Source organism: Cyprinodon variegatus, unplaced genomic scaffold, assembly GCF_000732505.1.
Source record: "Cyprinodon variegatus isolate N-32 unplaced genomic scaffold, C_variegatus-1.0 Scaffold664, whole genome shotgun sequence".
Lineage (NCBI taxonomy): Eukaryota > Metazoa > Chordata > Actinopteri > Cyprinodontiformes > Cyprinodontidae > Cyprinodon > Cyprinodon variegatus.
In genome coordinates, this window is record NW_015151117.1 from 77906 (window position 1) to 92326 (window position 14421).

The window sequence follows — 14421 nt, forward strand, 5'->3', positions numbered from 1 at the left end:
ACTAGGCCAGAATCACCACACAAGAGCAACTCTTTTTCAGAAGTTCTGACCCAATGTGACCCTTGCCAAACTTGCTCAAAAACTTTTTTTTTCTTACAAATTTGCATCTTCCTTTAACACGTCAAATTTGAGGATGACACGTTTATTTGCTGCCTAACACATTTCCACCATGAAATTGAAAAGGATGAGCAGATAACCAGAACATGATGTCAGCAACTTCTAGATCAAGGAAATGATGTGTGACATTCAAAATTATGCAAAATATTAAAGTCTTTCCTATTAAATCTATGGTAAGGCAGCTTGTGAAGAGCCTCAGGCTACAATGTCATCGCTAATTTTGATTTATAAATGATATCTTTACACCAAACAGTTGGAAAGCTATACCCTCTCAATTCAGAGGTTGTATGTTGTCATCACTCTGCTGTATTAATTCGTTGATGTCACACTAGAGTGTGCTCAATCAACGCCTTAATCAAAGGTTACTGACATCACTTAAGAGCTTGCTAGTCTGCAAATGATTGTGTTGCTGAGAAAAAGTCGGCATCTCGGCAAACGACAACCTGCAGTGCAGGGAGAGAGAAAGAAAATGGAGCAGGATCAACTTTTTCCCTCTTTTTTCCCAAAGTTTAACAGCTTATAAAAGGCGGGGTGACGAATTGGCTGCATGGCAGGTTTTACGCCTGCCAAGACTCTTCTAAAAGCTAAGTGTAAACATGCCCCAGATTTACTATGGCAGCATGAGCAGAGTCACAAGGCAACGGGGTAACAAGGCCAAAGTGGCTCACCGTTAGCCGAGCAAAGAAACCAAAGGAATACAACTTCTACCAAAGGAAAGACGGGAAAAATAAGATAAAAAAAGGAAACGGAGAAAGATTTTGTTGTCTCGAATCCAAGGCTATTTCAGCCCGGCTTGACATGATTTAACAACAGTCCTGATAGTCACAGAAAGGAAGAAAGAAGCCAACTTCAAGGCCATCAAGTGGTTGTTATTGTTTCACTGGGGAGTACAGGAGACGTAGACAGACCCTGATCCCACTCATGCTATGAATCCAGGCAAGTTGAAACAGAGGCAGCATTCTGGCCAAGGACACACACTGGTTACATGACTTAATTCTGTTCTTCAAGCAAAAAGGAGTAAGTTACCATTTTCTGGAAATGTGTAATTGAATTTGTATTGGGTTAAATATTAAAGAAAAACAAGCTTTTTCAGTCACTCCCAAGAAAATATGGCTCACCAGCAAATATGTTATTCCTGAGGTGAGCAAAGATGGGATATGTGATTGAAGTTAAAGTGAAATTATAGATTATACACCTGAGAACACCTTAATCCACATTTTAGCCATTGTGCTGTTAAATAAATAATAAAAAATATGCATTGCTGGCCTCCCTACATCCAAATTATGCACAACTTTGTATCTGTCATAAAAGGCAATAAAATACGTTTCAATTTGTAGATGCAATATGAAAAAGGGGATGGTGCTCGCTCTGGTGTGTGACCAAGTGCCAGTCATAATATGAGGATATCTGGACCTTGAAGATAATAGGCAAAGCCCAAGAGCGCGCCGCTTCCAGCAATTTCTGACAGGATTATGTGTCAGAAGTGTCTGAATGGTGCAAAAGGGCAACAGGATGAAAAACCCATCTTGCCGAAAACATAAAAGATTATTCTGTGGAAACGTTGCTGCAGCTAAAAAGCCTAAAGTCTGAAATAAAGTGGCCATGAAGTCAGTGCATCAAAACACAGTGAAGAAACATACCGTATGCGATGTGGCATTCTGTAATTATAGGCTTTCAAGTCTCACTCATGCAGTCCAAGACTGTATATACCCACCCGACATACGATCCACTGCACCTGAAAGCTTACAAAATCCTAGCAGCAACACTGGTGAGACACTGTGTTGTCTGAGTGAGCCGTCTAAACAAATATGGCAGCCCCAAAGACACAGGTGACAGATAGCTGGTATCATTTTCTCCCTCGCAGTGCATAACAAACAGGTCTGTGCTCGTCGTGTGCGGGAAACTCCTCGGCTTTTTACGTTTGGCAAATCTCTTCGTTAGAGTTGGTAGATATTAATGCAAAAATAATTTACACCATTTCACTGTGGCTTGGTTCAGCTTAATGAAGGCCTACAGTGAAGCAGCAGGGTCAAACTGCTGTAATAACACACTGTGTCACTCTGAGTGAAAAGGGCCATTTGGGAATGTATTGTTTGGCCAAGAATCATAAATAAATTGGCTTTTCAGAACTGTAAGAGGTGGAACATCTCTGAACTACAAGGACACTTGAGTAGATGGAAAATGGTACCGTACTTTTCCCCACCTCTCAGATCAGTGTCTGATCCGAATCTGATCCGAATCCACAATGAAACATCAAATCCTAGATGAATACAAGTAGGAACGCCTAAAAGGACTGATAGAGAACACCCACTGGGGTGGTCTTGGGCACTTTTCTGCATTCAATTTACTGTGCAGACAAGACAGCTCTTGATGTGTTAAAGGACCAACCACTGGCATGATTTGAATCCAATAGAGCCACAAGGTTATTTCTTGGCTATAACCCAAAAACCAAAGGCCATCTGTGTTTATTAGCATATGGAGCTGGTTACTGACTTCATGTCCACAACAACATGGACAAACTACAAGACAGAAATTTAGGCTTGAGTCATTTTTGTGTTTTGGTAAACTTGCCACACCATCACTGTCCCTTTCAGGGCTAGAAACTACACAAACTGATTATCCTGGCCAGCCAGATTGACTTACGCTGTAAACATGGCATATCAGTCCTGGAAAGGAGCAGGTAGAGCCCAGTTTCAGAGGTGGAACCAGGCCAGATCAAACAAGAGTCCACGGTGACAGGTTAGAACTGATCACCAAATAATGTAAAGTAAAAACTTATCTGCACTCCCAGTAGTAGTACTGTATTCCAGAACTCCTTTCCTACCCTTGATAGTGTTCCGATCATTGACCAAATGAAAGGTAAAGAGATAAAGGCTAGAAACAGTAGGTAGGAGCTATCATTTGAGTTATTTAGATCAAGCCCGAACCTTAGTGGACCCGCTACCCTAACCAGGGGCGGATTTAGGAAATTTGGGGCCCTAGGCAAAAACAAGCATGAGAAGACGACACATAAAACAGACCCATTATACAGATACAGAAATGTTAATAGAATAGATATACATTATTTATTCTAGATTTTGCACCTCTCTTGTTGTTTTTCTCTGTTTTGTACTCAGCTGACTTTTCATGCTGTCTTAAAAGGAATGAAAGATTTTTTCCAAGCACTAAGCTCACTTAGCTGATTGCTCCTTTCTGTGTTTCTAAAAAGGCGATGGCAAAAGTAAATAACCCAGTCCTTCTTTCCACTGTAGACATGCAATGATCTGCTTATCTGTTCTCCATCTATCATTTGGATGCAATAATAGCTGCATGAATCATGACAGCAGACAAGATAGAGAAGAGCAGGAGGCAGGGTTACCAATCTACTTGCTGCTTTTAGATGTTGTCACCATAGTCTCCAGTAGCAGAAATAAGTAGCTAGATTTGGCACCAGGTACTTTTTTGACATAAAAGTGCTAGAGGGGTCTGAAAAGCCCCCAAAATATTGCAAAAAAAAGTGCTAAGTTAATAACACTGCTCTTCACACCGTTTGTTTTCAAATGGTTTGCTGCTGTCTGTTTGGACCTTTCTGAACACGTGCAGCTAAAGGGGGGGGGGGGGGGGTGGGGTGGACACTGAAGGGGGGGGGGGCTGAGACACACTTAATCTGATGGCATTTTTGCGAAAGTGCACAAATAAGGAATAGTTATATTAACCATACATGTAAACAGTTTTATGGGGCTCATAGGAACTTGGGGCCCTAGGCAGCTGGGACCCCCCCCCCCCCCCTCACCTATGTAGGTCAGCCTGGCTGGCCGGAAAAGTCTTTATTGAATACTTTACATCTGCCTCAATTTGTCCCTACTCTCTTTTTAACCACAAACACATTCATAGAAACCAGGGGTGAACAGTAGCAGTGGTAACTCCTCAGTTATCACCTCAGAGTTTTGTGTACCTAGATTAGAAAAGGAACTTTGATATAGTTTTAGGCCAAATACAAATATTTCTAAGATGAGCGAAAAACTCTTTGTGGTGATTTTATAGAGAAAAAAAAAAATAGCATTAGCGTGACTGAGGACACTCGAGAAATCTGCTTAATGAATGACATTATACTATTTCTACAGCCCAGCCAAGTGTATCTGAGCAGAGAAATAAAGCCATATGTCTGGGTGCTACCAAAATCCAGCTGGCTTGAACATCATTACAGATGGTTACTCTGCAGAGAGATTCCCTTCCCTGCACGAGTCGAAGCCCAATTGTCAGTTTTTCCTGCTTTCAGTTTATGAAGAGCCCTCACTTTTGGACTGGCATGTTAAAAGGTCTTTCAAGTGGTGCCACATCATCCAAACGCTCCTCTCAAATATGTATTCATGTGTATGAAGTTTCTGGAGAGGCTCTTGATGAGAAGAGCAGGCTGGAGTTGCTCCATCTTTCCTGCTCTGCACTCACCCACAGTAGTGAGTACAAAGCAGAAGTGTCCGAACATATGGATTTATATTTGCTGACGGTTCACCGGGTCTTAAACGTAGCTCTAATTCCTGCCCCTCGTGCATTCAATTCCTGTGGTCACGATGCTATGAGGAGCCCGGCGAGAGCAGGATCACTGGATTAGTCAATGCATTTGTGGATTATGGTTTACTCAGCAGTGACTCTGTTAAAAGACATCCCCAAAGGAGGCCGGTTGCTGCCATTATAAAGAAAAAGGCTTACTTTGATGGGATCTTTAGCTACATCTTCAGTGTTCGCAGGCAAGCCCAGAAGGAACACTCAGTGTTTTTCTGCAAGGATGTTTGTCAGAATGAAGCATGTGGAGCGCGTTAACGTCCTGGAACAGGATAAAAACAAAAAGCTCTGGCTTTTAATGAGTGATACACTAGAAGCACGTTGTTGAACTTCCAGATGTGCCTTGATTCCAATGTAAAGTTTTCTCTCAAGCATAATCATATTTGTACTTAATCACAAAGTTTCTTCAAACGTTGCGCAGTACTCGTTTCATTATGGTGTCAGTTGTATAAACTGTGATCCAGATTATTCAAACATTGGCCCGTTTAACAGAAACCAACAAATTCATCCCCATTATTCAGAACATGATTAAAAGCTTCATTGCAGAGGTAAGTTTCTCCAATGTGAGATCAATGAAGTTCAATAAAGTTCATTTATTGTAGAGATTCCATTAAAAAAAATGAAAACTTGTGACAATTTGTTAGAGATTAAATGTTTTTTTTACATTTTTATGTCTATGGCCTCTAATAAACATAAAAAAAAATATGAAAAATGTAATTGAACCAAAGAGAAATGACGAAGTACAGTAGTAGCCATTCAAAATTTCCCCACTTTCCTTAATGGGTCCTTGGCTGATCCCCAAAGATTCCTTTTTTAAACATCAATCTTTGTACTAAAATATTCTGTCATGATTTGTGGACGTTAGGATCTAAAGACAAGCCCCTTGCTGCTCAGTGGCGCAGTGGGCAGCATGGCTGCCTTGCAGCCACAAGGTTCTGGGTTCGATTCGGGGTCTTTCTGAGGATGCAGGGGTTCTCTTCAGGTACTCTGGCTTCCTCCCACAGTCCAAAATTGTCTCCTCTAAATTCTCCTTCGGTGTGAGTGTGTGTGTGAATGGTTGCTTGTCCTGTTTGTCTCTGTGTTGCCCTGCGATAGACTGGCAACCTGTCGCGTGTAGACACCTGGAGAGCGACCCCGCTTGGGATAAGTGTGGCGGAAAACGGACGGATAGACAAGCACCATCTCCTGGTCAGATGCTGTAATTGAGTCAAACGAGTAAAAAAGTCAGTAAAAAAATATGCACACAAAGGAGGAGGGGGTCACACCGTTGGCTGCCATTCGGCTGGCATTTAACTGGGAATTTTCATTTTGAATGGCTGCTACTGTAGCATCCATCCTCCTACTCAGGTAAAACAGCAATTGGTGAGCAATAAGCAGCATGTCTGTAAAAATGCTGATAGTATAACAGAGCATTAAGTGAATATGCCAAAACTTGTTACCATATACAGTCTGATCCCTTTACATACTTAATGCACACAACAGAAGCAGCTGAAGGGTTTATGGGATCAGCAGTTCCTGGGATTTTCCTACACAGCAGAGTTGATTTTAAGCCCTCATACATGATCCATAAGCAAAACCTGGTATAAACCGCTTATAAGGACCGGTGAGACAAAATGGTCTTTTCCATGCCAAGAAGATGCAGCACACTGTGATAAATGATGCATATTGCATTTGGTCATAATGCTGAAACAAAGAATGCTTGCTTGACATCCCTATGTCTGATAGACCACATTTGTTTGAGATAACTCAAGCAAACAGAATGAATTATAACAAACACCACACAAACCATATCAAACCAACAAAATGAAAAAAAAAAGACTCAATCTTTCTTTAAATGGTTGTAAAAGAAGGCTTATTTTTCTTGGAACGCTTCATCACAGCGATACAAAAATAACCCATTGACACTCTAACCCCACATTCCTCTCCGTCCCTCTCAATTAACAGCAACACGGAGGCTCTTACTGCCTGCCATTTTCTTCAAATCAAAAAAGTTGCTGAAGGAAATCTGTGCAGACGGAGCGCTTCTATACATTCCCCGGAGCGTGCGGGCAACAAAGTCATTAAAATGTCTGAAACAAACAGATCTGATGCGCTGTAATTACACTCCTTTGTGGTTTTGTGTGCAGGCACTTGTGAGTGCCACCTCTGCTGGAAGCTACAGGCTGCTTTTCTTTCAGGATCAGTGGGCGTGTCCTTGCCAGGTCTAAGGTGGGCATCGGAGCATGTCTAAAACCCCATGAGTATTTTATCTGATCCCAGCCAACTCTATCCTCCCACCTTCTTTTTCGTTTCAGCTCCTCCTCTGTCGGTTGCTGAGCTGTGATCCACACACTGCCAAGGTCACTGGATTAGCATGCATGAGAGAGGGCGCACAATATTCGCTAAACATTAACCACGCTGGAACTAGAAAGGACAACGTCTACACATGGCATCCATTTATCATTATTACCAATCATTCATTTCCTCTACAGGGAGTTAAAGTAAACACCTTTACAGCATATCTGACCAATATTCTTTCTTTTAGACAAACATCTTTACATCAAATACAAAAAACTTTTATACAATAACTTTAAAACAATAATACTGTATCTGACTACAGCATTATTGTGCTCCATTAACACACTAATTTTGCTGCTGTTGGATTTGTATGTTATATTACATGATTTGTAGACTTAATGGAATTTATACTGACTATGCAATGTGATGTGCCTATTCTTTACCATAAATCACAGTAATCTACTAATGCTATGAAACAGCAACTGTGTGTCAAAGTGATGAATTTATCTTTATTTTAAAAGCCCCCTGAAAATGAGAGCATCATCGTTGTTCGATGCTGTAGCGCACGTGTTGTTTACGTTCCAACCAGTCTGACTGGGGAGTACCAATATGGTGGCTGGTGACTTCACAGCACCGTGTACTACCCACAGTGACTGAATAGAGATCAGTGCTTCGTACTAGTAATTTCAATTCTTCTTTGTGTGCGTAGAAACGTTGAATTATAGGTGCCTAAAATCATATGTTTAATTTTCAAATTGTTTAAAATTTAAACATCAGCACTTAAGGGGGGATGAGAGGCTTCAAAGGAGAGAAATTTAAACATCACACCAGAGTTGTAAAATCAGCTTTTACAGACAGATAAAATAAATGGTGACTATAGAGTTTATGCTAAATTTCATGTCTATTCTGGGGCAAGGCCCGTTTTGGAGAATTTACAGCGGATTGTCTGATGATTTTGCATTTGTTCCCCTGTCACAGCCCAACTCCCCAAATAACAGTGACACGTGCTATATAGCTGCCCAGCTAACTGCTAAAAGCTTTTCCATACTCTGTGTTGCCCTTGAGCCTGTAAAGCATAATGAAAAACAGACAAGCTCTCCTTCTGCCACAAAACCCTTTTACTTGCTACACGTGTGAGATTAGCCTTCTCATTAGGAGAGAAGGAAGGAGCAAGTGAAGAGGAATTAAAAAAAAAGGACACTTTTCCAGGAAAAGGGCAAGGATACTCTCCTAGAAAAACATCCAGCGACCCCTTGATCTTACAGCCAGCACAAACCAAAAATGGAGGTGCTGTTCCATAGCACATCCAGCAGTGCAGGCCGTTCTGAAGAAACTTTCAGCACAGCAGTTTAACACTTTGTTTATAAGGAATGTGCAACTGGTGCCAATGACATTTTGTACTGATTTAATGAAAATGTTGTTTCTTACACTTATTTTTTGTGTCAGAGTCTCTACTGTCAAGTAAAAAAAACAGTGGGTGGAAAAATACTGATTCAATAATAAGTCAGTTTAATCAATTTAGTTGCTTCCCTCTAAAGAATAAGATGAGTTTTATCTCAACTGAATGATGCCAAATATGGGTGTTAGTTGACAACTCTTGCAGCTTGCTGAGAAGTAAAGACGGACGATCTGCAGCTAGATACTCTTTCAACCTTTTTTGCAACCTTTCAGACCCAAATGGCCATTTTACCAAAAGCACACCAAAATAAAAGTCATTAAGAGACACAAATATTACATGAGATTTAAATAAAACTACTTTTTCTGTCATAGTAAATCTGTTTTATTAAACAGTAAACCTTTTTTTGTTTCATACCCGTGATGTCATACCTGTGAGTTTTTGAGACATTCACATTAACAGTGATATTATTGTTCTTGCGAAAACCTAATTTATTCAGACACAAATAGTGAACAAAAAATCCATAATAAATTGGAAAGAAAAGCATAATGTAACACAAATTATACAAATAAAGTCTAATTCAAATGATTAAAGATGGATGGTTTTTTCACATTAGTCAGAATGAGCAGTGACAACTAGTTTGAAATAAAATAAGGGCAAAACATAAACGTTTCATAAAGAGGAACTACGAGGTGGGTTTGTTTCTTTAGGATATTACTTTATATTAAAAAACAGTAGCTAATTTCTACCATACTTATGGTTCTTTAAAGCCATTCTATTAAGAAAACTCAACGCAAATGTTGTTTTAAAAACCCACTAAAGCATTTAAGATTATACTTGTTAATATTATACTATATTTGAAACTATGAATTGGTTCTTTAAGGTTTTAAGCCTCTATAATAAAGAGCCACTTGCAGCTCTGGAGCAGCGGGTTGCAGATCCCAGGTCTATATTGTAGCTGCTGTTGGACTGGAATGTCTCCCATCATGAGAAGAGAGGGACTGATTTTAAAGAGCAACTTGTTTGTAATGAAGAGCTGCCCGTTTCACAGACAGAAGTGTTTCCTGGAAGAAAAAAAGCTGCTCATTTCCACCAAGGTCCACACTAGTTCCCATTTGTCATCAGCTCCCACAGAGAATCAATCAATTAGCAAAAGGCTGTCAGCTGAACAAATGCTGAAAGTACAGCAGCCTGCTGTTAGATTATAAAGCTTAATCCACCCTTCTTATAGTTCATAAGTAGTGATTACATTCCATGATGCAGTCAGCGACTAAAAGGTTTTCCATTTAAATCAGCCTATGGAAGAAGGGGACATTAGGTTCTACTTGGGCAGCATATTTCTGCACATTACTAAAAAAGGAGGATTGGATGCAAAACAGAGGAAGAACCTGAATGTTTTTGGAACAAGGCCTTAAAGCTAATTGACTGAATCATGCCCGCCCAAAACTGATTACTAAAACACACAAACTAGAAGAGCACAAGCACACACACACAATGCAATATAGTTTGTTTTGTTAAAATGCACCATACAAAACATTTGGGGAATATTTAAGCAATGCACTGTTTGAAGTTGCAGAAATGTGCAAGGATCAAAATGAAACAACACAGGCAACAGATTTCACTCATAGTAGCATGTATAAAGAAAAGCCTGCGGGAATAAAGCTTGCGACTGCAAGTATTAACAACTTGTGGTGATTGTTCCATGTTGGGTTTGGGAGTTGGCATGTATAGCCTCCAGGCCCTTGTTGTATCCCTCAACACTCCTGTTGGAGCTGTTTGTTGTGTTTACCATCCTATCTGAATGCTGTCATTTTCTGAGGTCCTGGACATTTGTTGAACCTCCAAACTTGTTGTAAATTCACTTTCCCCTGCCCTTTAGACCTTCCACTCAGACATTGAGTGAGCCAGAGGAAACCGCTATGATCCTCTCATTTCATGATAGGCTGTGTTCACACTGCAGGCCTTAATGACCAATTTTGATTTTTTTTTGTGATATCAGACTTTTTTTACGTGGCCGTTCACAATACCAAATAGATGCGGCTTGTATGTGATCTCCTGTGTAAACTGCATTCACACAACTTAAATCTGAAGCATGCGCAGTGGAGGACGCAGTGACGTCACAAGTAGTGATCATGCTCTTTGTTTACGGAAATAAACATGGATGGTAGTGCTGGAGCGCATCTAGAGATCTTACCCAACCTCAGCCAGTGAATTAACAACACGCTCTTTTTAAGACTGTTGAAAATAAATACTGCCCTCCACATCATCGTCCGACATGGTTGTTGTTTTTCTTCCTGCTTCTGTGTAGTAAGACTCAGAATAGTGACCTTTATTGAGTAATAATGACGTATAGGTCGGATGACGTGACCTGGCCGTTCAGACGCGGGTCGCATTTGAAAAAAAAAATTGATATGCATCAAATTCAGGACCACAAGCCAAGTGGCCTGGGTCACATTGGAAAAAAATCTGATCTGTGTATTTTAGACCGCCATGAAAAGATCAGATATAGGTTGCATATGGGCAAAAAAAAAATCAGATTTCAGGATGCTGGGTGAACGTAGCCTTAAGCCTGGTTTATGTTGAAAAACTAGGTCGTCTGCATGTTTCTTAATGCAGATATGCCCCCCCCCTTCCGCAGACACTCTGAAACACCTCCTGAAAACTGTAGGTGACAGCAGACAGTGCCACATATAGCATCGCAGGGAGGAGAGAAAAGAGGCCTCTGATTGGTCAATTCTACATCCGCTCTACACTATGCATATTTCCTGTTTGGTCCCTGTTTGGCCAGAATAATGGCTGTAGTGCCGTCCACGATGCCAGTCACCTTGCAGGATTCTAGTTTGTAGCTCTGTGATTGTTTGCACCCGAAGCCAACACACGTAGCGCCACGGCCAGTCTTTCGGGAACACTTACAGGTGAACTGTGTGTCGTCTGGCGTTGGGTGAGGGGTTGTAGACGGCGAACAAGCTTGTCAAACCAACACACACAATCCTAGCTATTTCATGACTGTCCCTCTTGCGTTGTGGCGTGGAATAACATAGCACTGACCACGCTTCCAAAATGGGCATAGATAAAAAATATCTGCGTCATACCTGCGACAAGCTGACTGCGACACACTGCTGTGGGAGTAGAACCAGCACTTTAGAGACAATGATCTATTTCTGCCACATTGCCAGACAGGTCACTGTTTTGTTTTTAGTTTCAGCTTGCATTCTGGCTGTTAAACAACATATGTGTTTAAACAAGCAATGTTTTAGAGAAAAACTGTGGGGTTTTAGGTATTTCCATTTCTAAATTTTTGGAACAAGCAAAACCACTACAGAAAAAAAAAACTTCTAATCTACCACATACTAATTGAAATAAAAAACAGAAATGCTGGGCAAACAATTCCCCCTAACGGCCCTCTTTTAGAGACATAGACAGGTAGCAGGTATTATAGGCTAACAGGACCTGAAACTGCCCCCATTCCGAAAAAGTGGACCCGTTTATCCGCTTCAATTTGCATGTTTTCTAAGCCAAAACAAGGCTTAGTTTAGGTCCACTGTATAAAGCCTCGAACTCAACGCCATTTCTGACATTTTGAATTGAAAAATCTTCCTGGATGGGAAGAGAAACGTCTACAAACTTGGAAACCACGTCCAGTGGATTGTTTTTTTTTAATACTTTTTTGAGAATTTTACCCAGAAGGCATTTGTTTGATCATGTGGAAAACAGTGAGCTTTAATTGAAAGTGCTGCTTCTGGGGCTTCCATCATAAGCTTTGTTTAAGCTTGATCCATCGATGAGGTCTGGATGGCCAAATCACATCATTTGGTGCTACCACGTCTCTCTGGGCGGCGTCCGTAGGGATAGAATATACGCAATTGGGAAAATTTGTAATGAGGAAAAACATGGAGAACAAGCTGCAGATCCTTCTGGCAAGCATTCGCAAATGTAAACCTCTTGAGATTCTGTGATTCAGCTCATAAATATCACCGCTATCAACAGATTGTAGAATCTATGTTCTCTCTTTGAAGGCATTAAGAGGCTTTGAAAAAGTTGTACACAGTTGTGTTTTCTACTTCATGGTGCAGTGCAGCTTGTGCTGAACATGCCCCCCCCCTCAGAGTTAGTTAGAATTGGAGGGAAAGCTTCACAAAATATAAATGCTGCAGATGTGACGGGCATCTCATTTTTTCATGCAGATTGTATGACCATCAAGCATAATGACCTTTATAGTTAAAGCCTCGTTAAACCCACTTCTCCCTGGACAGTGACACTGGTGTTCCAGCAATCTCCATTTTATTACACTTTCATGGTGCCTCCTGGGATGTTCTGGAACATCCCTTATTATTTCTTCCATCTGCGCCTCTATTGAAGACTAATCTCAACTTTGGTGCTCGAATTGGAGTATAATTAAAACGCACAGGAAAAAAGCTCAAGATTGCTTCTTCGAAAAATGGGCCTGGAAATTCAGGTACTAATTTTAAAATGAGTGTCAATAATGCACGTCCAACCGCTTTTAATTAAAAAAAAAGTGTTAAAATGTCCAGTCAGACTGTAACTAAATTGAATGTAAGAGTCATGGAAGTAGATGGTTGATTATCAGCTAAATAGAGCTCTGAATGTGTCTCTAAAAGCCCAACTTAATGACATCTCTTCCAATTATGGGTGTTTTTGAACCCCTGACTTGCACTTTGCATCCTTCTCAATTTCCTGTGTTGTTGTAAAATTAATCAAATTAAAATGGGAAAAAGAAGCAAAGGAATATTGCCCAAAGCACAGCCGTTCAGATATCGTCTCCAAGCTCAACACCTTGGCTGTTCTTTACCGGACTTCTCTGTTCTCAGAAAGGCTGAGCAGGAAGATGACGATTGAAGATTAAAACACAGAAATAAAACTTCAAGCATGCAATTACTCACTGTATGGAAAACTGATGCGTGGCGTGACGTCCTCCTCAGGTTCAATGGCTGACTGCAGGCTGCCAGCCAATAGCAAAGCAGCAGCCAAAACACGGCGGATGGTCAGAGCTAATGAGTACATGGCTGCTGAATTCTGTCACTGAAAAATGCTGTTTGTTTTAGGATTCCCTGGAATTCATTAAGAGCTCCTCTTGACTCCAAACAGCTTTATGTTTTCACTCCCATCTTCCTGCAGGCTGAGAGGTGAGTGGGGGGGTCCGGGGTGTTAAACGAGTCGTTCGCTGGATTCTTCAACTCCCAGAGGTCCGAACACACAGGGTTAGAAAAGGAATCCTTTCTGGATCAACGGCTGCTTGTTTTCTTGTACTTTTAGCCTCTTCTGATGGGTCAGAGAAGAACTCAGACAAGTGGCCTGTTAGTAAAACTCATGCTGGATCTGTGGAGACGGAGAGAGAGAAGACGTTTTTTTTTATTGATTTCTGTTTTTTATTTAACACAGGACTTCAAAAAACGATTAGATTCTTTGTTTTGATTCTTCTGTCTTCAAACAAACAAACAAAAAAAAAGTTCAACCAAAGGATTTCCTTATTTATAATGCAGCTGTCAGCAGCTGGAAGTACTCAGTGGGCACATTTTCACATTCATGGTTTTTAGTCATCATCTTAAGTTTAAATGCAGCAATCAGCTTTTTTAAACGATACGAATTTAAGTATTGTCTTATAAAGAAAATTTCTTATCTAATGCAGTTTTAAACAGGAAGAAGTAAAATATGCTGCAATTTCTTTAACAGAAGTTTATATGCCTCTTATTTTTGTCTGATTTTCATATAACTCAGAAATTTGGCAAAAAAGACCCAAAAATCAACAAATTTGTAAATTCTTACTCTCCACGCATGCATGCAAAAGAATAAGTAGGTAGTGAACTAAAAGATATTTCAGTAAAAAGAAATAATTGCCTGTGTTTGTTGAAATGAAATCTATTCCAACTGTGAGTCAATCCCAGTTACCCAAACATAAAAAACAAAACAAATTAGTCCAAAGACAACTTTTATGAGTTGCATCCACCGATGTGCCACTCTGTCATGTCACTCTTGCATAAACCTCTGCGGTTTATGAAAGATTTCTTGCAGGACAAGGCGATGCAGTACGGTTCTGTTTCATTCAGTTATGAACTAACGGCTTAAGAAAC

At 40.4% G+C, this 14421-nt stretch overlaps 1 protein-coding gene across 2 annotated transcripts in view; it reads right to left on the reverse strand.

Moving 5' to 3' along the window:
• Positions 1-14421, reverse strand: part of LOC107096996 (semaphorin-4B-like) — an 87438-nt gene that overhangs the window by 31402 nt on the left and 41615 nt on the right. For both annotated transcript variants that reach the window (XM_015393942.1, XM_015393941.1), the window contains one exon: positions 13234-13669. In XM_015393942.1, the coding sequence (XP_015249428.1) occupies positions 13234-13354 (121 nt within the window). In that variant the 5' untranslated portion in view covers positions 13355-13669. The remainder of the gene's footprint in view (positions 1-13233; positions 13670-14421) is intronic.